Source organism: Haliotis rubra, unplaced genomic scaffold (assembly GCF_003918875.1).
Source record: "Haliotis rubra isolate DU_JTF1 unplaced genomic scaffold, ASM391887v1 Scf86, whole genome shotgun sequence".
Lineage (NCBI taxonomy): Eukaryota > Metazoa > Mollusca > Gastropoda > Lepetellida > Haliotidae > Haliotis > Haliotis rubra.
Window position 1 is genome coordinate 232,509 of NW_025767590.1, and position 23,577 is coordinate 256,085.

General features: G+C 40.3%; 2 protein-coding genes across 5 annotated transcripts; one reads left to right on the plus strand and one right to left on the minus strand.

The window, feature by feature from the left end:
- Positions 1-572: 572 nt before the first annotated feature.
- Positions 573-9,665, minus strand: LOC124262914. Of its 4 annotated transcripts, none has more exons than XM_046697515.1 (3): positions 4,167-4,321; positions 1,851-1,968; positions 573-941 (listed from the first exon to the last, which is right to left on the minus strand). In XM_046697515.1, exons 1-3 carry the CDS (start codon positions 4,237-4,239, stop codon positions 803-805), a joined length of 330 nt encoding a protein of 109 aa, XP_046553471.1. In that variant the 5' UTR covers positions 4,240-4,321; the 3' UTR covers positions 573-802. The 4 variants fall into 4 exon arrangements, with proteins under 4 accessions (XP_046553471.1, XP_046553470.1, XP_046553469.1 ...); XM_046697514.1 differs by having other exon boundaries at positions 573-944; XM_046697513.1 differs by lacking the exons at positions 1,851-1,968; positions 4,167-4,321 and adding exons at positions 7,914-8,034; positions 9,456-9,665 and having other exon boundaries at positions 586-941.
- Positions 9,666-12,180: 2,515 nt separating this feature from the next.
- Positions 12,181-22,938, plus strand: LOC124262893. The gene is made up of 7 exons (XM_046697486.1): positions 12,181-12,374; positions 15,687-16,000; positions 16,564-16,682; positions 17,100-17,209; positions 20,319-20,501; positions 20,876-20,987; positions 21,281-22,938. Exons 2-7 carry the CDS (start codon positions 15,708-15,710, stop codon positions 22,228-22,230), a joined length of 1,767 nt encoding a protein of 588 aa, XP_046553442.1. The 5' UTR covers positions 12,181-12,374; positions 15,687-15,707; the 3' UTR covers positions 22,231-22,938.
- Positions 22,939-23,577: the final 639 nt, after the last annotated feature.

The window sequence follows — 23,577 nt, forward strand, 5'->3', positions numbered from 1 at the left end:
TGTGTACCATCTGGGTCTAGTAAACAATCTGAGCCATGCGTACCATCTGGGTCGTTTACACTATCTGGGTCGTGTGTACCATCTGGGACATGTGCACCATTTGAGTCATGTGTACCATCTGGGTCATGTGTACCACCAGGGTCATGTGTACCATTGGGGTCATGTGTGCCATCTGGGTCATGTACACCATCTGAGTCATGTGTACCATCTGGATCGTGCGTACCGTCAGGGCCGTTGGGATCACCTGGAACAAGATACCATCTGGATCGTGTGTACCATCTGGATCATGAGAGAGCGTTAAACTCTGTGTGTTGGAGATCAGGTGTCTTCCTCTAAGATTGGGCGTTCGAATCCCGGTTGGTATTCCACTCAACACAGATACTAGAATATGTACTTCACTATGAAAATGTACTCCCACGTATAGCATATGTCTCATGAAGAAATATCTTTTGTATCAAGCAAGCAGTCAGAGTGTAGTCTGAGATATTCAATATTAACCTACAAAATACCATGCATTAGGATACATCATTCCAAAATGCCTCATAAAAAATAACACAAAATTGTATGTTTTACAGGCCTTGTTGAAAATATATCAAGGGAGAATGTATAACAATGCATAACTTTTAGCGAATACAATTACAAGAAGGAAAGGGATGTATTTAAAGTGAACACTCATTATGTACGTTATTGTAACGTAAACATATTGTTCAGGTCGTGTAAGGTCAAATTAATTATAAGAGTCTTAGGGACTCTAATAAGCAGGTGCTCGGTGGATTAGTCACATGTGCACGATGGTTCCTTGTTAGGATGCACGAAAAACGTTAACTTGGTTGTTGGATCTGTTGCAAGCCCAGCAGACGCCGATAATGATGCCAACGAAGATGATGAAGCCAACGACGCCTCCGACAGTGACGTAAACAGTCGAACCGCTGGTTGGCCGACTGCAGACAGTACAACAGAGCCGTTAGACATTGTCAAAATTACAGATTATCTGAAAAGATGGGTGAACTGTTTACAATCAGACAAAGGTTTGGTATCGGAAATGATGAAATATGGAATTATGAGAAACCATTTTCGGCAACGGGATCTTAATCATATAATATTACATTATGGTTACATAAAGATAATGAATGTTCAAACCAATGTTTTGGACTGATAACAACGCTACATATAAAGTAGGTAAACCAAAATGACTGACTTCAAGGTTACAGGAGACGTATTCCTGGTATTAGAACGACAGCAAGTCTTTGACCAGGTCTAATATTCTTGAAGATTAAGAAGAAAATAGTAAAATATATGGTAAAAGAGGACGCCTTCATAGTTGGATATTTCCATTTGAGTCCTCATTCCTAATCAATAACATCTCAATAACATATCAATCACTCGCAGAGAAGAGAGTGTAAATAGCTATGAAGAGGGATATTTTATAAAGTCAATTTTCCCACTGATGTTGAATGATTTTATTTTTAAAACAAATTCAAACAGTGATTTTGTGGGTTGAAATAGACCGTTATCCAGCATCCCAATCAGAACCACGGGCTATTTACAATGTATACGATCATTACATTTCTATATGTGTTAATGAGTTTGAGAGATGTGAATATAGTTATGAAACGTACATCCTCTTTCTTCTGTTTAAAGTTTCTCTCTTCTGCTTAAACTGTGAAAGATTGGGGCTTGTTCCCCTTTCTACAATAGCCCCGTATTAGCAGGCTGAGAACGTCTAGAATATGTATCACCTATTATACTTGTTTCCATACGAATACCAAGCTTTATGTCATATGTTGACCCTTGTTTATGGCACACAAGACAAATCGGTTAGTGATTGAACACAATCTTCTGTCACTCACTCGCAGCATTCAGCTGTGTCCGTGGTCCCACAGCAGTAGTTGGAGCAGTAGTAGGTTCTGTAGTAGGAACCGAAGCCGGAAGTGATATACTGTCTACAGGTCTCTCTGGCATAGACGCCTGTAACATGACCACATGATAGAGGTAAAATAATGCATACCAGGACAGGGTTTGCAGGCATCCATATCAGTTGAGCACTGTAACAATGTGTCACTATTACAGCGACACCGTAACATATGCCAGCAACACAGTTATATTTAACATTGTGTCACTATAACAAAAACATGATAACATTGTCACACTATGCAAGCAACACAGTTATATTTAACAATGTGTCACTATCACAGCAGCACGGAAACATTGCGTAACTATGCCAGCAACACAGTTATATTTAACATTGTGTCACTATTACAGCAGCACGATAACATTGTGTCACTATGCCAGCAACACAGTTATATTTAACATTGTGTCACAGCACGGTAACATTGTGTCACTATGCCATTACACATTTATATTTCACATTTATTGCAGCACGGATTTAACATTGTGTCACTATGCCAGAAACACACACACATTTATATTTAATATTTAGTGTCACTATTACAGCCGCGCGGTAACATTGCGTCACTATGCCAGAAACAAAGTTGAATTTAACATTGTGTCACTATTACAGCAGCACGGTAACATTGTGTCACTATGCCAGAAACACAGTTGTATTTAACATTGTGTCACTATTACAGCAGCACGGTAACATTGTGTCACTATGCCAGCAACACATTTATATTTAACATTGTGTCACTATTACAGCAGCACGGTAACATTGTGTCACTATGCCAGAAACACAGTTATATTTAACATTGTGTCACTATTACAGCAGCACGGTAACATTGTGTCACTATGCCAGAAACACAGTTGTATTTAACATTGTGTCACTATTACAGCAGCACCGTAACATTGTGTCAATATGACAGCAACACATTTATATTTAACAATTTGTCACTATTACAGCAGCACGGTAACATTCTGTCACTATGCCAGCAACACAGTTATATTTAACATTGTGTAACTATTGCAGCAGCACGGTAACACTGTGTCATTATGCCAGCAACATGGTTTTATTTAGCATTGTGTTACTATTACAGCAGCACCGTAACATTCTATCACTACGCCAGCAACACAGTTATATTTAACATTCTGTCACTATGCCAGCAACACAGTTATATTTACCATTGTGTCACTATTACAGCCGCGCGGTAACATTGCGTCACTATGCCAGCAACACAGTTGTATTTAACATTGTGTGTTACTATGTTAGCAAAACAGTTATATTTAGCATTGTGTTACTATTACAGCAGCACCGTAACATTCTGTCACTATGCCAGCAACGGAGTTATATTTAATATTGTGTCACTATTACAGTAGCATGGTAACATTGTGTAACTATGCCAGCAACACAGTTATTTTTAACATTGTGTCACTATTACAAGATCACGGTAACATTCTGTCACTATGCCAGCAACACAGTAATGTTACAACATTGTGTCACTATTACAGCAGCACGGTACCATTGTGTCACTATGCCAGTAACACAGTTATATTTAACATTGTGTAAATATACCAGCAACACTTATATTTAACATTGTGTCCCTATTACACTATCACGATAACACTGTATCACTATGCCATCAACACAGTTATATTTCACATTGTGTCACTATTACATCAGCACGGTAACATTGTGTCACTATGTCAGAAACACAGTTGTATTTAACATTGTGTCACTATTACACTAGCACGATAACACTGTATCACTATGCCACAATATATCACAATTTACGATTGTTCTTGTATATTTGATACCTGTAAAGTCATGTCATCCACGGCGTTGAAGCTATCATCTTATTGCTCCGATATATTACGCCATTGTAAGATGTTACCAAAGTTATCAGAAATGTGAACTTCCTGTGTAAACTCCACTTGCTGTTTTTGTAATACTATTACGATAAATGAAGAATATGATTCAATACACACTGAGTCCTCCACTAAGTTCCTATGATAACTATTGATCACTTCGACGAATCATATGTAATGAATAATTGTAAACATTTCTCATTGCCATTTTGCTCAAAATCGGTATTGGCCAGAAAAATAGTGATCATTAGCAATAAAAAAAATACTTATCTCGGAAAGTATTCACACGCAAGATTTAGGCGTTCCCAATCCCATTTGACAAAGTTTTCAACAAAAACAATATCAGATTACGATACATATACTACAATGTTTTACAATGTTTTACACTGAGAATGGTTAGTTCTCACCTTGGAAGGTCAGTACCAACAAACAGATTAGCATCATATTCGGCATGCTGTGGCTGAAGATCTTCCGAGACATAATCCAACACAAGCTGCAGGTTGATCAAACAGCGGAGTTATTGGTGCCCTCTTTTAAAGCTGTCAAATATGCACAGGGAGAGGTTCACCGTTAGTCATTGGCCAGTATGATTTATACCAGAATAATACGTCTTGGACTTGTCTTGTCTTATTGGGAGCGGACTATGTTGTTACAAAGACTTATTTTGATTCTTAAAAGTTTATTGTCATTACCCTATAATCATTAAGCATGGAGCTATTGAGTTTTATTGATGCGTAACCTAGTCAGGCCTCCAGAACGTTAAGACGTGCTCTATTCTAGATGTGAAATATATAGAGGATATTATATGAGTGTTTGAATACATTTAAGTAAAAATGTTTTACACTGAGAATGGTTAGTTTTCACCTTGGAAGGTCAGTACCAACAAACAGATTAGCATCATATTCGTCATGCTATGGTTGAAGAGTTTAACAGTCTGATATAACAGGTACGGGCTACACCTGAACATGTACAATATCCCGCCAAAGACAGGCAGGTTCACGTTTCGTTTATTTCGTTGATTACAGGTATCCATGACACGCAGTACACAAGACACACGCGTGTCATGTGTACCATTTCAGTCATGTGTTACATCTGGGCCATATGTACGATCTGGGTCAGGTACACCATCTGAGTCATGTGTACCATCTGGACCATGTACACCATCCCAGTCATGTGTACCATCTGAGCCATGTGTACCATCTGGGTCGTGTGTACCATATTAGTCATGTGTACCATCTGGGTCGTGTGTACCCTCTGGGTCGTGTATACCATTTTAGTCATGTGTACCCTCTGTGTCATGTGTACCATCTGGGTCGTTTGTACCATCTGGGTCATGTGTACACTCTGGATCATGTACATCATCTCAGTCATGAATTTTTCAGATTGTGTACCATTTTGGGCAATGTGTACCATCTAGGCCATGTGTACCGTTTGGGTCATGTGTACCACCTAGGTCATGTGTACCACCTGGTGTCGTGTGTACCATCTGGGTCATGTGTACCATCTGGGTCGTGTGCATCATCTCAGTCATGACTTTTTCAGATTGTGTACCATTTTGGGCAATGTGTACCATCTAGGCAATGTGTACCATCTAGGCCATGTGTACCATTTGGGTCATGTGTACCACCTAGGTCATGTGTACCACCTGGTGTCGTGTGTACCATCTGGGTCATGTATACCATCTGGGTCGTGTGCATCATCTCAGTCATGACTTTTTCAGATTGTGTACCATTTTGGGCAATGTGTACCATCTAGGCCATGTGTACCACCTGGTGTCGTGTGTACCATCTGGGTCATGTGAACTACCTGGGTCGTGTGCAGCACCTGGGTCGTGTGTACCATCTAGGTCATGTGTACCACCTAGGTCATGTGTACCACCTGGTGTCGTGTGTACCATCTGGGTCATGTGAACTACCTGGGTCGGGTGTACCATCTAGGTCATGTGTACCACCTAGGTCATGTGTACCACCTGGTGTCGTGTGTACCATCTGGGTCATGTGTACTACCTGGGTCGTGTGTAGCACCTGTGTCGTATGTACCATCTAGGTTATGTGTACCACCAGGGTCATGTGTACCACCTGGTGCCGTATGTACCATGTAGGTCATTTGTACCACCAGGGTCATGTGTACCATCTGTGGCATGTGTTCCATCTGGATCATGTACGCCATCTGAGTCATGTGTCCCATCTGGATCGTGTGTACGATCTGGGCCGTGGGTATCACCTGGATCATGTGTACCATCTGCGTCGTGTGTACCATCTGGATCATGTGTACCACCTGGGCACAAAGAATGTGTTTCAGACTACCTGTTGTCAGATTTCCACTTTTATGGAAGCCGCGGTGGCTGAGGGCGTTAGTTCGCTGACTCTGTGTGTTGAGGATCAGGTGTCTTCCTCCAAGATTGAGCGTTCGAGTCCCGGTTGGTATTCAACTCAACACAGGTACTAGAATCTGTACTTTACTATGAAAATGTACTCCCACGTATAGCATATGTCTCGTGAAGAAATGTACTTCGCATCAAGCAAGCAATCATAGTATAGTCTGAGACATCATGCATACAAAATATCATGCATTATTCACAAGGATAGATAATTCCAAAATGCCTCATAAAAAATAACACAAAATTGTATGTTTTACAGCTCTTGTTGAAAATATATCAAGGGAGATTGAATGTATAACAATGCATAACTTTTAACGAATACAATTACAAGAAGGAAAAGGATGTATTTACTTTGAACACTCATTATGTACGTCATTGTAACGTAACATATTGTTCAGATCGTGCAAGGTCAAATGATAATTATAAGAGTCTATACAGAACTTAGGGACTCGGTTTTCGGTGGAGGAGTCACATGTGCACGATGGCTCCTTGTCTGGATGTTTGAAGGAAGTGAACTTGGTTGTTGGGTCTGTTGCAAGCCTTGATGACGACCACAATGATGCCAACGAAGATGCAGAAGCCAACGACGCCTCCGACAGATCCGGCAGTGACGTAAACAGTCGAAACGCTGGTTTGCCGACTGCAGACAGTACAACAGAGCCGTTAGACATTGTCAAAATTACAGATTATCTGAAAACTTTAGTGAACTGTTTACAATCGGACAAAGGTTTGATAACAGAAATGATGAAATAAGGAATGACGAGAAACTGTTTTCGGCAACGGGATCCAAATAATATTAGTTCTTTGAGAGGCATTTTTAGAAGTTGTGAAGATAAAGGAAAACTAAGTTCTATGGATAGTCAACTTCTTTATTGCAATGAGTGCGACGTTTCGGTGTAGGTACTAACACCGTTATCACTTGCTTGATAACGGTGTTAGTACTTACTCCGAAACGTCGCACTCATTGCAATAAAGAAGTTGACTATCCATAGAACTTAGTTTTCCTTCAAATAATATTACATTATGGTTACATGAAAGAGAATTTGAATGTTCATACCAATGTTTTGGACTGATAACAACGCTTGATGTAAAGTAGGTACATCAAAATGACTTCAAGGTTATAGGAGACGTATTCCTGGTATTAGAACGACAGCAAGTCTTTGACCAGGTCTTTGGAGATGAAGATGAAAATAGTAAAATATATGCGGAGGACGCCTTCATAGTTGGATATTTCCTTTTGAATCCCCATTCTAAAGAAATAGTTAATATTTTTGTGATGTTATTACCTCATCAAAAACATATGAATCACTCGGAAAGAAGAGATTGTCAATAAGTATGAAGAGGAATATTTATAAAAGTCAGTTTTCCCTCTCATATTGAATTTCTTTTTCATTTTACAAATAGTGATTTTGTGAGTTGAAATAGACCTTTATCTAGTGTCACTCTTTATCCAATCAGAACCACGGGATATTACAACGTATACGATGATTAGATCTCTATATGCTATTTTAAAGGGTTGAGAGACGTGAATATAGTTATGGAACGTACATCCTCCTCAAACAAAGTTCCTTTCTAGGGCTTAAACTGTGAAAGATTGGGGTTTGTGTCCCTTTCTACAATAGCCCCGTAATAGCATGCGGAGAACGTCAAGAATATGTATCACCTATCAGGCTTGTGTCTATACGAATACCAAGCTTTATGTCATATGCTGACCCTTGTTTATGGCACACAAGACAAATCGGTTAGTGATTGAACACAATCTTCTGTCACTCACTCGCAGCATTTAGCTGTGTACGTGGTCCCACAGCAGTAGTTGGAGCAGTAGTAGGTTCTGTAGTAGGAACCGAAGGATGGAGACCTGATATACTGTTTACACGTCTCTCTGGCATAGACACCTGTAACATGACCACATGATAGAGGTAACATAATGCATACCAGGACAGGGCTTGCAGGCATCCATACCAGTACCAACACAGTAACATTGTGTCACTATTACAGCAACACCGTAACATTGTGTCACTATGCCAGCAACACAGTTATACTTAACAATGTGTCACTATTACACCAGAAGGGTAACATTGTGTCACTATGCCAGCAACACAGTTATATTTAACAGTGTGTCACCATTACATCAGCACGGTAACATTGTGTCACTATGCCAGCAACACAGTTATACTTAACAATGTGTCACCATTACATCAGCACGGTAACATTGTGTCACTATGCTAGCAACACAGTTATACTTAACAATGTGTCACTATTACACCAGAAGGGTAACATTGTGTAACAATGCCAGCAACACAGTTATATTTAACAGTGTGTCACTATTACATCAGCACGGTAACATTGTGTCACTATGCCAGCAACATAGTTATATTTAGCATTGTGTCACTATTACAGCAGTACGTAACAGTTTCGTATGCAGCGAATATTTCAATTTTGAAGAAGAAAACAGAGGTACATATGTGTATTTATGATACAGGAAACTGTACATGTAACAATAGAGAGTAGATGTGAGGTTGAATTTTCTAGGAACAAACTACACGAGATTTGCAAATGCCTGAAAAGACGAAGTATCCAGCGAATTTGAATAAAGTCATTTTGGCTGTGGAAGTCTTTCTCCCAACCAAAGAATCAAGCACTCCAGTTTCGATGGCAGAACTATGTGGAATTCGGAAGGGATTACGTTGGATTATGTTGAATTGCAAGTAATTGCAAGTAACTCCAACCGTTCAAATCATGCTAGTTTGGTTCAGCACTTTTCAACCTTTCCTAACTAAGATCTAGTCAGACACATAGAGACAAAAAACAAAACCCTCGATTTATGCAAGTCTGGAGATAAACAATTTACGAGTGTTCTTGAGTATTTGATGTCTGTAAAGTCATGTCATCCAAGGCGTTAAATGCTATCATCTTATCGCTCCGAGATATTACGCCATTGTAAGATGTTACCAAAGTAATCAAAAATGTGAACTTCCTGTGTGAACTCCATTAGCTGTGTCTGGAGTGATATAACGACTTGGATGACGAATATGATTCAATACAAACTGAACCCGCAACTAAGTTCCTATGATAACTATTGATCACTTCGATAATTGTAAACAATTCGGATTGCCATTTTGCTCAAAATCGGTATTGACCAGAAAAATAGTGATCGTTAGCAGTAAAAATATACTTATCTCGAAAGGTATTCACACGCAAGATTTAGGCGTTCCCAATCCCATTTGACAAAGTTTTCAACAAAAACAATATCGGATTACGATACATATACTACAATGTTTTACAATGTTTTACACTGGGAGTTGTTAATTCTCACCTTGGAAGGTCAGTACCAACATCCAGATAAGAATCACACTCGTCATGCTATGGTTGAAGATCTTCCGAGACATCATCCAACACAAGCTGCAGGTTGATCAACAGTGGCGATAATGGTGCCCTCTTTCAAAGCATTAAAATATGCACAGGAAGAGGTTCACCATTAGTCATTGGCAAGTATGGTTTATACCAGAATGATGCGTGTTGGACTTGTCTTGTCTTGTCCAATGATTTTTATTCCGTTGTCCTATTGTGATCGCACTGTTGCTACAATGACAACAAAAACTTATTTTGACTCTTAAAGTTTATCGTCATTATCCTATAATCATTAACCATGGGACTGTTAGTGTTGAGTTTTATTTACATGTAACTCAGTCCGGCCCCCAGGACGTTAAGACGTGCTCTATTCTACAGAGATGTGAAATATAATGTTACGGTGACTTGCCTCATTGCCTCAGGTGTGACATAATATTGGACAAATATGTAGGAGAGGTACATTAAAGGGAAACAAGGGGGTAATGTTGTGCCGAACAAAAATAAATTTTGAGCAGTGAAATTGTGTTCATAAACACATTACTGAAAATATCATTTGAAAAACGTGTGAGAAGATTGGGGTGTAATGTTGCAGGGAGATGTATGTTCGCCCGATGACATCCGGTACTCAGCCTGACATGATGTTTATAAAGCACAGTACACTGTCATGAGGGACGTCATTACTACTGTTCTTTCCCAAACCTTTGTTCTTCATTATGGCCTACGATTGACATACAACCGCGTTTTGTTACAGCATAGAACAGTAGAATGAGTTTCTTAGTCCATGTCTTCAAGAAACAATTTCGCTTTATGTCGCGGCCAGGCTGTTTGTATGTGTGCTGTTTAAACATGAGAGTTCTCCCCTCATGACGGACTATTACAGGTCAATACTACCCACTGGCTCCGTATAGTGGATACATGTCAACAGAATCCAGTTGAATATAGTCAACAGAATCCAATGCATATATAGGGAACAACAGGGTCCAATGGGTATGTGTAAGTACGGGACAACATATCCAATCGTTTATAGATACGACCGAGCAACAAAAAGCCGAAGACTCGGACGGGACAACAGAACCCGTTGGTCATTGATAAACACAGAATGTGTAGCGTTTGCGGACTTAAGTTTATTTTAATGTTATATATTTCTAATTAGTGGTTTGTTATTTATGAGTTTTGGAGGGATAGTGGTCTTCTATATTTCTTTTTTTTATTTTTGGTCTGGGTTTTTTGTGTGTTTGTTTGTTTTTTTGTTGTTGTTTTTGTATGTCTGTGATTTTGTTATTTTGTTTAGGGGAGGAGGGAGGTTACTTGCTGAGAAGACTCGTTAATGACACCCTGACACTTGGTCAGTAGGTTTATTCACCTATGCCCAATACAATGAAGTATCTATACTGTTTTAACTGTTGTAGAGTTACCCCAATAGTCCATGGTTTGACCAAATACGTGTACAATGGCAAGGAAGTCAATTCCATGGCGTTTCTACATTCAATAGAAGGTTGGCACCTTTGTTTTCCTAAACTGACCGACACTCCTTCAGTCAGGAGGAGGAATTGTTGACCTAGAAATCAACCATCCATGTCGTATCTGATCGGCGTCCTGAATGGCGAAAGTACTGACCGAGATATGAATGTCTAATCAAGCCACATGCTTATAGGCTATTCTAAATAGATCTGGCATCAAATATTCAGTACAATCATGTGTGTTCATTCAGTTATAAACTAGTGAGAGGATCATGTTGTAGTTCGTACTTTCTGGACTATGTCCCGGAGTTGACTCGGTAAGTACCTTATCATGGTAAATGCTTAATGCTGATTGTATCAATTTATCAACACAAGACTTTTACAAGGAAAATAAGTTTATCCATTTTCATACATTTGTTGTATAGGTTTAGAACATTGCGTTCTATTTTTAAATGTAGATTGTTAATTACGCCTTATTTGTTGTGCTTCATGTCTTTAACCTGATCAATCTTTGTCGAACATAGTTATGCGTCAATACATGATAATGTTGATCTAATTTGCTGACCGTGTTTTAACTGAAAACGCTCAATCTTCATCGCATCCGAACATAGAAACTCTGTCGAGATCACAAGAAACGAGAACAATATGTAATGCGTCTCTGACAGAAAGGTGGTCCAGTGGTTTAAGGTGCCGCTGTTAGACCTTCGAATATCGGAATACCGGTGACATTAATAGACATCTCCTCTCACAAGAAGGTATATACGATATATTTGCAATGATATCTAAGAAGGCATATAACGAAAGGCTCCTAAAGTTGTTGTTTTATAATGTGACTGGATGTTTGGGCCTTCAGTCAACTATTCACACACTGCCGTCATAATGCCATCTTACTGAGTAACAACAAAGCAACACGCCGGCAAAACGTCATATTACATGTATCGTTTAAAAAAAGTATTGATAAATAATTTGCAGAAAATATATATTATCATGTTTCTGTCACTGTTAGACTCTCTCAGGTGAAACCAAGCATAAACTCAAACTTCAAATGCTGACCACAAATGATGCCAATTTAAAAACTCCTGCTCGTAAATAACTGCGACAAAATCGTTCAATAACCAAAACAAAGCTTCACTCAGTCAGTTGGATGATTCCGACTATCAGCAATGCAAGAGAGATGTTGTAAACAGGATGTACACGGCTCACTGGGTATCATGTACCGAAGTTTGAGGCACTGGTACAGACGCACATGTCATTATACTTCAACAGAATCGATGTTGAGTCACGCAGTGTGGTTGACTAGACTATTATAGCACAGCGTAAACAACCACCCGCATAGTGTACACATGCCTTGGTAAACACAGGGTTGTAAATAGTCTCAAGTTTCGTTCTCATGTGGAGTGTCTCAGGATTGCAGCTGATCAAGGGTGAGTATTTGTCTGTTATTCTTAATTATTTGTGTCATGATATTATAATACATACATTGAGGTATATGGCTATTTGTTCACCCGATGAAGGGACAATGATTCACCCTGGGACATTAGTATGCATGATAATGAAGCTGTTATGAACACTTCTATTTTTCAAACCTTTCTCTTGTCGAATATAAGAAGTGTGTGTCTCAAGGGCTAAGAATGATTGTTTATGTATGCCATGTCATACTGTGAACGTGCGAGTATTTAAATATACATACTAACGTCTACCTTTCACTGACTATATAGTACAATAGAGAAAGTCACTACATCATTAATATGATGAACCGTACAGCCTTAGAACGTGATTCCTTAACGTATGAGTGGTATTTCTATCAACGGAACCAAGTTTACAAAATAAACAGGCACTTATAACCAAAGTGATCTTTCCAAACATAATCATCTGTTTAAAATGTGAATTCAAAGGAACTTTGAAACCAGTTTGTTATTTTTTTTAAATCGGCATCGACATGAACAGTAACACTAAAAAGAGCAATAGCCATATCAACGGTTGCTGGGTTCGTTACGTTACAAAATAAATTTGACTTCCTTATTCTTTCGTATGTCTAAAGTTGATTGTCTGTAAACCTTTCCATGTAATTCAGTGGTTCACAGAAATACTGCTCCAGTTCTAGGAATAACACATCTATGCCGGTAGTGGCGTCATGTGGACTTTTGTTCGTGTCTCCCTAAATTAAAGATCGCAGTAGATAGCAGGTGTGTCAGTATTTATGTGCAACAGCCTTTGTCGAGGCAGGTATTGATACACCGCCTATCGTATTTAACAGTCATACAAAGCTTTGTTGCGAACATTATATTCATGACACAAAGCCACAGCGGTATAAACGTAGTTTGGGTTGGTTGCACTTAATGTGTAAAAAGAAAATTGCCTTCTTGTGTTTACAGTAAGCAATAGATCGTAAGCGTTCAAGCGCATTTCTTGTACGAAACTCTCTATTTTAGTTTATTTGTATTGGCATGGATACAAATAGACGAGAAAGAAACTTAAACCTTTTAAGTTTAATACGGTGGTCATATTTCAAATGTCAGCTGACAACTCGTACATTGCCAGCATGTTTCAAGTCACAGAAGACAAGACAGGTTTTGAAACCTACAGCTGGGATTTGTTTACATGGTGCCATGACAACGGCATGGCCCATGCTCATTGTTCGTGACCTTTCTCTGTGGACCAGGAAGTAACTGCTTCAGTTGTACAACGCGGGACTGATACTGTATTGTCTGCTAAGACGTAGCCCTTTACAACAGATCATATACTCATTGGAGCGTACAGTCCTGCAGGCTGTTTTTACACGCGATGTGTGACAGGTCTTTACATAAGAAAAGAATCCATCTATTACATAGAATCTAGCATTTGGTTACTTATGGACCACTGCAAGGTATTGTAAGATCTGTTTGCGAGCTCGTTATCTGATTTCAAGACTAAATAACATGTGATCAATATACAGAGGTGTTGTTACATGCAGATTATAACACAGCAGCCTGTGGCCTATAACAGGTTTACCATTTCCATGGGGTAAATATGAGCGAGTGAATGAGTTTAGTTTAACGGTACACGCAGCATTATTCCAGCTATATGGCGGCGGTCCGTAAATAGTCGAGTCCTGACCAGACAACCCAGTGATTAACATCATGAGTATCGATCTAGCCAATTGGGATACGGTGACATGTGTCAACCAAGTCAGCGAGCCTGACCACCCGATCCCGTTTGTCGCCTCTTACGACAAGGTGTCATCACGTGATATATAGAAGAATTAATATCGAAGTTTATCGTTTATCCACTATGACTCTAATAATCACAGTATGTAACGCAAGGTTGATTCTGTAGTAGCCCAGTTCCTCGTCATTGTTTAAATCAATTACATTATTGTTAAATGGCGTAAATAAAATAGCGCCTTGTTCTACGTGACCGACATACAATTTGCCCTGCCCTTGATATAACTATTTTCTACTTCTACGCAATTTAAGAAAATACTGTTTAAACCCAGCTGTCTTATTTTTGCTCCGGACTCCGATTTTTTTTCACTTCCACCCAGTTTGTGGGATAGCCTTAAGCTTGTGCTTAAAGATACGGCTTGTCTCTCCGAAGACCCAGGTTATATTCATCACATAGGTAAAAATGTGTGAAGCCAATGTCTGGTGTCCCCAGGTGCGATATTGTTAAACAATCCTTTTCACACCACAACAAGCCCCAGGGGATGAGGCCCACTGAGATAACTTGGTACATCAGAATTATGTATACTTGACATGTGACCTACTGTCACAAATAATACAACCACCCTTCAATGCGCATTCGTTCTTCACAAATGCAGCTGACCGAGAAAGAATAGTACGACGGAAGCGATTATTTCATCTGACCAAACTGAACCGTGTTAAAGGTACATTACACATTGAGGCATTGACCATGTGTTACAGTAATATAATGTAATAGCATATATGTACACCTACAATTCCTATCACGTTTTCTCCATCAAAGGCCTGAGTATCGGATACTACCGGTTGCCTACCGTACGTACGTACGTAAGGCGTACGTACGCATTATACACCTGTTTACACCAGGTACTCCTGGTCTGATGACTGCGATCACAGTGATTCCACCAAAATTCCCCTCATACATCCAAAGGAATCCAGACGCATTAATTTCTGGTGTTGGCATTTACAAACTACAATATGTACAGAAGAATGAAGACATTTTATATGGATATACTTTCTTCTTTTATTCTCTGAAAGGCGACGTTTCAACATAGATTCTAATGTAGCTGTCAAGCAAGTGATGAGAAGTCATACAATATGTACAATTTGATGTTATTGCAGTGAAGGTGAAGAGAGGTGCAGTGGGGCGTATCTCCGTGTTAAATGTTATTACACTTATAAAGCGCGACGTGCACCAACGTGTGTGTGTGAACACGTGTATGTTGTTATTGTTGTTGTTGTTGTTGTTATTGTTTCCTGTACTTGTCCAATCTGATGCCAGTGTTATAGTTCTGAAATACCTCTGCCCAATGAAGTACTATGTCCCAGGTCATCATGGGCACGTTATTCAAAGACAGTATACTTGAAGAGACCAATGCGCATCGCTAGGCTGCGCCACAAAAAATAACCCAATGACGTATTTTGGTACGGAATCGAACCATTGACGTAAACGCTGTCTATGCACCAGACACAGATTTCAATACCAAGTACTTTTTGTAGTGTAGTTTTGAGTATCTGAATGAATTGGAGAACTCAGTATCTGATTGTACTCCACAGTACTGAGTACCACAAGACAAGATGGCATCCCCTGCTCGAGCAGCTTCATCCATGTCCGACATAGTGTTGGAGGCGGAGAGTCAGCTGCCTGAAGACTTCAACCCCTGCGTCACCGACACCTTCCTGGCTGTGCCGACTGCAGGCATCGCCGTCGTGCCTTGGAGAGTGTTCCAAATATTCCCAGAGATTGTACATCCTCAATTCCGGACTGTTGATGGAGAAATCGTGTACGACGGCGACATCAACATCCTCATGAGTGCTACATCGTTGACGACGTCGGACCGAGGATATATGGAGGACCTCACACAGTCATGGTAGGTGTCCTAGTGAGGGTAGAGGGTGGTGACGTAGCCAGGTGGTGGTGGAAGCGTTCGCTCTCCAGTGCCCGGGTTCGATTACCCAAGTTGGTACAACGTGTGAATCCATTTCTGATATCCCTTGTGGTTATATTGCTTTACTATTGCTAACATGGGAGTAAAACCATTCACACTCACTCACTATCATGGAAAACGCTGGTTCTGTCTTCAAAAGGACATGTTGATCTACTGATCTAGGTGACGTCACGATTACGTCGAAATATATACAGATTATGCCCTCATACGTAGATTCTCAGTAACAAAGTGTTTTAGGAATTTAATGAGGCTCAGTTCAAATAATAGTTCAAACACATTATATTCACAAAGTGAAAAGGATCAGGAACAAATTTCAACTGATGAAACACCTCTCTAAGAAGTTACAAATTACATTACTATTAGATACAGACACAGACCATATTTCGTTGTGTCAAACTTTCACTTCTCATCGAGATGGCTGGGTATGTTGTCATTGTCTGACAACGATGACAACGTCATCACTGAAGACAGGTGTGGTGTTGCAGGGTTATCCAGGTTTCAACGGACGAGGAGCTGGACACAGTGACCAGTCGTCTATCCACCTTCCCATCCCTGCTGTGTGTCACTCTCACTATCCGCAACGTTATGGGAGACAACTCAGAAAGTGCGTACCACAGAAATATAAGTTAATTTAACTGGTTTATTTGTGAGGGTGGTACTAGTAATCGTAACCTTTGAGTTAATCAATGAGCACAGAACCAACATTTGATCTTAAGTAGGTAAACGGCACGTCCTATGACTGTAAACAGCACAGTGGTGAGAGGAGTGAATGTTAATTGTGTCATGAATACTCGATCACGACAAACCAGTGACTACAAGATGGAGTCACGATCAGCTCGGCTTGCAAAGTCAAATCCCGACCACAGACAGGCTCAATATCTGAATCCCAACGGGAACCTAAAGATCCTATTAGACCTTGGGGACACATACCTCCTCTGTGGAGTTTAGATATTCACTCGTGATTGTCGTCATATTCATTACTCTAAACCTAAGGCTAACTGAGTTCCTGTTTTGTTTCCAGTTCCAATGGTGATCTTTATCAGCCCCGAGGCAAACTGCATGAAGACCTTCACTGCCAAACTAACTGGTGTAAAAGAAGGATTCGGGAATGGCAAAAAGTTTTCTTTTGAGGTAAAAATACACTGTCAGCGTTAACGCCAGAGAATTATCAGCTACCTCAGTTGATGTGCGAAAAGAGATTCCATTTAAAAATGCAAACTAGTGGTGAAAAATACATGAATGGATGATGAGGGATGTTAGGTTACAATCTAACAAGATTGTACTGGTTAATGGAACTTCGCCAGACGGCATTGTACGATACGGGAACCGTCTTCAGAAACCAAATGCCTGTCGTAAGAGGCGACCAACGGGATCGGGTGATCGTGTTTGCTGACTTGGTTGACACGTCATCGTATCCCAGTTACGTAGATCGATGATCATGCAAGTGATCGCTGGGTTGTCTTGTCCAGACTCTATTATTTACAGACCACCGCCATATAGCTGGAATATTGCTGAGCGTGGCGTAAAACAACAAGCCAACCAAACCAATGTATGATACGGCATACTGTATATATTCTGAACATCATTGAAAACGCACCACTTATAAAAGTTCAGATTATTAAAAGCACGTGTAAGGAATTGATATTTTTGAGTGGATAATAACAGATGGACGACTGACAAAACCAACAACAAAGAAAAGACGCTCATTCATTGAAATGTTCCACATTCAGAAAGGATCAAACACACGTAGGGTCAAATCGAAAAGTCAATATCGCGTGTGACCGCCATTTGCATTGACACATGCAGTTCAACGTCTCCTCATTGAGTCAATAAGCGTCCGAATAGAGTTCTTGAGGATGGCATTCCACTTCTGCAGTAGTGCAGCCTCAAGTTCCCGGATTTTTCGCATCTGTTGTCGCCGCGAAAGACTTTGACAAATTTCGTCCCACAAGTGCTCCATGGGGGATACATCTGGCGACTGTGCTGGCCAATGAATAACCTGGATGTTATGCTGGGCCAGATACTGCATGGAAAGTCTTGTTGTGTGTGCCCGTTCGTTGTCCTGTTGAACAGTATGGACATCTTGGTGGTGATTGAAGACAGATACGATGTGATTCTGAATTATCTGCTCACGGTAATAATGGCCATTAACTCTCCCTTGACAGACATGAAGGCCGTCCTGTGATTGTAATTTATTCTACCCCAGACAATGACACTCCCACCACCCAAAGGTCTGTCTGAACCACACACTCATCAGCATAACGTTCACCACGTCTACGCCAAACACTTAATCGGCCGTCAGCATTACGTAGATGAAGACGTGACTCGTCAGTGACTACCACACCATGCCATTGTTGGAACCTTAACTGAAAATGCCTGCTAGCCCATTGTATACGCTCATTACGGTGTCTGTCAGTCAGAATTGGTCCAAAGTAAGGATGTCGAGCATGGAGCCCTGTAGCGTGTAGACGGCGTCGCATGGAGTCAGCGCTGATGACCCCCACATCAACCTTGAACTAGTGCAGCAATCCTAGCAGTCGGCAGTGTTCAATCACTTATATGGACAAGGTCAATATGGCGATCCTGATGGAGCGTCGTAACACGTTGTTGCCAAGGTCATTGAAGATCACGGGTGCTGCCTGTCTACTGATGTCGTATATGAAGCCTAACGATGGTGGAGTGGCCAAGTCAAAGATGTCGAGCAATCCTGCAACTGGTGCCAACCTGAATCATGCCTAGTGCACGTTCTCTTTCGTGAGGTGTTAACCTCGGCATCTCTGTCCTCGTTTCACAATCGTTAGTGAAGCAATGAGAATCGGTTCTCATACACCTGCTTTTAATGTCACAGTCAGTATGATTACAGAATGAAATTCGCGCTTTTTTCATAGCGTGGCTGCATGTTGATGCATTTTGGAATTAAGAGTCATACTGTGGACAGGAATTTGTTTCTAAAGCATTTTTTCAACTGGACATGCCCTTCGACTTCATGTTAGTTATATTCATTGATCATTGTCATGCTGAAATCCATCTTGATGAAAATATGGACAATTTTAGACTGGTGCGTTTTCAATGATGTTCAGTATATGACCAGGTAAGGTCTCATTTATAATTAACATGTCAGTGTTAACAACTACCATGTCGACAGTAGATGTGGATCGATCATCAGACGCGTTAGATTCGCTTCCTGATTGAATTGTGGAAGAAACAACCTATTCTCTCCCACATTTGATATAATCAAACCATCGCGATAAAAATGTATCTTTTGCACCTACCTATATTGTAAATACATCGCAAGGGGTGTTTAACAGTTTCTGAGGAATTCATCAGCTATGAGACAAATGACCTTTTCTATACGATCTCGTCCCTGGGATATCTGATTGCATAATTATCATGTTGCTTTGTTGTATCTCTCACACAGCACAGGTTACCAAACGGCTGTACGAGTTACCTCCCTTCTGTGTTTCACAAATCAATGACTGTGTGTGTACGAATCCCAGGTTTGGTATCACAATACTCGTACTCGTGGGTTTCACAAAAGTGGTCTTTGTCTAAGACCAAAATCGCGTGAAATACTTGTTGTTCGTTTATGTTATTGATCCCATGCTGACTTCGGAAACAAATGGCATGGGGAACAATATAATGTTCAAATGGTTCCGGGGCTATTCACTCAGGTTGTTTCAATCCAAACTAGGTCAATTCATCCCATATTAGGGGTTGTTTCACCCCTAATAAATAGGCAGACATACAAGAAGATCCACGAGAAGCTTCTTAACCTGTGGACACAGTACACAGACAACATGTTCATTCCTGTCCAAGGCAGCTACTTGCTATCGTCACTGAAAGACTTCACCCGATCCAACACAGCCAATATGCATGAACTGATACAATTATTCAAACAAATCTGAATATGTTGTTTGGACACTATACATAGATAAATACAATTATAAAACAGTTTTAAAGTTGATAATAATAATAATTATTATTTGCTGGAGTGAAACAACCTCGAAACGAGGTGAAACTGTATGGGGTGAAACAAACCGGGTGAAACAGCCTGGGGTGAAACTGTGCTGGTGTGAACGTGTTTGGAGTGGAACAACCCGTTACCGTTCAAATATGCTGAACATATACAAAACCGTCTGAATGAAATATCGTGAATGTATGTCATTTCAATTATCTCATGATCATATCTACCCCCAGGAAACCGGTAAATAATAACGGTATGTTATTTTCCCGCTTTCAGCTTGACCTCGGCCCATCGTTACAACAGTGGGGAAAGACAGTCTTGAGAAGAGAGTTCTTGAGCGTTGGAGGAAGATTCTGTGTCACGAGTGGTGTTATCTTTAATCACGTGTTTGATTGGAATAACATACTGGGTTGCCTCCCTTGTCTGCCGTGTGGCGTGATCGGTTCATCTGCTTATCGGGTGAGTTGGAACTGGATTTGTTTTCATTATCAAACAGGTGTTGGAAGATGTTTTAATCGAGAACATGTATATATAATATAATGTGAGTTATTAACAATTTGTTTTGTCCGGCATTAAATATTTTGCAACCAATCAGCGCAACCAGCACCCGTCATTAAGACATCTCTGGCAAACGAAGCCCTGTCTGACATATCATTGTGTTTTTTATCATGTACCAGATAGACAAAAGCAATTCTTAACAACATAAAGGAAAACGCTTTACCAGGACATTTCTGGCTCATAACCAGAAATATGTGTTTGCTACTCTGTTGTTTCATATACAATAACTTCTTTCTGCTATTTAATATCATCACAATTTCTGATGTTTTGTCCAGATTCACAGAAAGATAAATTACCAAGATGAGATTCTCGATACAATACAGGACATAGTGATCATGGGGACAAAGGGCCTGGACTCGTCCACGCAACGGGAAGCTGTGTACCTTTGTAAGCTATACTTCACACACTCTGAACAGACTATCACTTTATTGAGAGGTTTAGCCATCGCTGTCCATATACGTATCTCACACCTCTGATCGTAGGTTCAAATCTTGGATTTAATGTCTCTATTAATACCAAAGCTTTGTAGGCCAGTAAAAAACTGTCTTGGTTATCAGCCGAAAAAGATTCCATTGAACGTAAGAGGCTTAATAGGAATGTATCATATGAATGGATCATTGTAAAGTCATTGATGACACAGAGTGATCGCGAGATATGTAGATTGTTGCTTTGTATTTCAGTGATGCAGTGGATTAAGGTGTTTCGACTGTACTATTGTATGGATTGCCGACGCAGGATGCCTCCATCAGAATCTGAAAGCAGCAGTGGGCCCTTCTGTACTTGTAATGTCAGAATCACATCCTCATCTGTCTTCGGGAAAAACAAAGTTGCTCCTCTGAACGTAGGAGAAGACAGGTCCAGATCAGAAATAGGAACATCACGAACATCATCTTCAGTTGACATGACGGGGACGTCACTGACAGCAACATCAACAACAATAGAAACACCAACTGCAATAGCAACGCAGAATGTTGACAAGCCACAACAAGACAACAATGGCGTTTCCATAACACAGAAGACCAAAGGTAGGAGCCATGAATCCAAAAAGAAAAAGGTCGTTGATGACAACGGGGGCTCTTTTGCTCCTTACAGACAAAAGCATGCCGGTCGGGCAATAGCGAGGAGAAAAAAATTGTTAACCCAGCAGGATTGGAATCCGACTGAACTGGAGACGTCGATGAATATTTTAAACACGAGAGCGCCAGGCGGTGTTGTTTCATCTAAACAAGCGGTGTTCAAATATCCGAAAAAACGAATGCCCGATCATCAAAGGAAACCGGCGCAGCGTAGGAGGAGCTCATGCTTTGTGGAGATTCAGTTAAAGATGGCAGAGGGAGGAGATGGGGTCAAGGAAGGCGAAGCAAATGTGGATTCGTCGGAAGTGACCTTGGACAACACTCATGTTGATGGTGCAGATGGTGTCCATGACGAAGATGACGCGGGGGATGTCGGATTCTTCTTCGTGGACACTGACATAAACGAACGGTTTGAGAGAAATCCACTTGCTCAGTCGGATCTCCAGCGTTTCCTGACCTATGAAAAGGATCAGAAAACAGGTACTGTTAATCCTGGATTCGGTGGGAAACCCATTTTGAAACAGCCAAAGAAAACTACTGAGAGCATTGCTTGAAACAGCGTGACTTGAGGCTGATATTATGTTCAAACTGTAGTGTGTGTTGCATTACAAGAGCATAATCCACAAGGTGGGGACGTCAAAAAGTAAAAGACTGTCGTGCAAAAGAAAGTGTAAAATTGAACTTGAAAACGATGTGATAGACCCTTTATATAGCATCAACAAAACATCGTATAACCTTTCCCAAGTTCCTTTTTAAATAGCGAGAAATCACTACGTATTTTAATCATTCATTTAGATGGTGTCGTCCATCTACCATTCATTAAAGCTCACTCCATGCTTGTTAATGCTAATTCGTTGTAACAAGGTTTTAAATAGCTTATTAAGGACCTACCTCCCGCATAGCATATAGAACGATTGTGTTAATGTCTACAGGCAAATCATAGGCTACTTCAGTAGTGATCCTAAAACATGACATGCCTTCAGTGTAATACTATATCTGCCTTCATCCTCTAAAATGTATTTAACATATGTGGATATACATTGGATCTCTTCGTATTATGGTGGTAAAATCATCAGTGTTGTAACCAGACATACAGTTATCAGACAGATAGATATTTCAGATAGGATATTTGATCAAGTGTACAAATAAACTTTAGATTTATGTGCGCTCCAAATCACTGACAGTTTCTTAAAAACTTATGACTGCTTTCACAGTTGCAATAATGATCATTTACAATAATCATTAAGATATCTCTTCAAGTATAGACTGTGTATGATTCCGTGTTTATTATAAGCTGACTCACTTTGGAATAGTTTATTGTTTGTTCGTTTGTTTGCTGTTTAACGGCACCCTCAGCAATAGTCCAGTTAAATGGCACCTGTAACCAGTCTGGACCAGACAATCCAGTAATCATCAGCATGAGCGACGATCGGTCAGATGTGTCAACCAAGTCAGCAAGACTGACCACCCGTTAGTCGTCTCGGACAAGCATGGCGCCGGGTTGCTGAAGACCAGTTCTAACCCGGATCTTCACGGGTACTATCAAATAGTGATGATATCAGGACTGGTGTTCGCGAAAAGGTGAAAATGTCCCCGCCCACCGATGGCACCCGACAAGGTAATAGTTCGCTCAAAATAAAACACACGGGAAGATAAGGTTCAAGAGGAAATAGGGAATAACATGAGAATATCATTTTTGTCAGTGATGCGACAAATTTGGATACGAGTATCATAAAGTTGTCTAAAAGTTGCGCGGAGGCCTTCAGTGTTGTTCTCATAACCCTGATCTTACAACTTTTGAGAACGGGTTTTGTGACGCTCTTTGAAATCTTCTTAGAGAGCGAGGTCGATTTTAGGTCAGAACTTGTAACATGTAGACGCACGACGTTCTAACTGCAGGA

What these genes read in the sequence shown, in the direction of transcription:
- LOC124262914 (XM_046697512.1), bottom strand. Translation starts at nt 9,531, where the DNA reads ATGATGTCTCGGAAGATCTTCAACCATAGCATGACGAGTGTGATTCTT. An exon ending in GTTGGTACTGACCTTCCAAG is followed by an intron (nt 8,035 to 9,455) that starts GTGAGAATTAAC and finishes GTCATGTTACAG; the next exon opens with GTGTCTATGCCAGAGAGACG. An exon ending in TACACAGCTAAATGCTGCGA is followed by an intron (nt 6,780 to 7,913) that starts GTGAGTGACAGA and finishes TACTGTCTGCAG; the next exon opens with TCGGCAAACCAGCGTTTCGA.
- LOC124262893 (XM_046697486.1), top strand. Translation starts at nt 15,708, where the DNA reads ATGGCATCCCCTGCTCGAGCAGCTTCATCCATGTCCGACATAGTGTTG. An exon ending in GAGGACCTCACACAGTCATG is followed by an intron (nt 16,001 to 16,563) that starts GTAGGTGTCCTA and finishes GTGGTGTTGCAG; the next exon opens with GGTTATCCAGGTTTCAACGG. An exon ending in ACGGGAAGCTGTGTACCTTT is followed by an intron (nt 20,988 to 21,280) that starts GTAAGCTATACT and finishes TTTGTATTTCAG; the next exon opens with TGATGCAGTGGATTAAGGTG.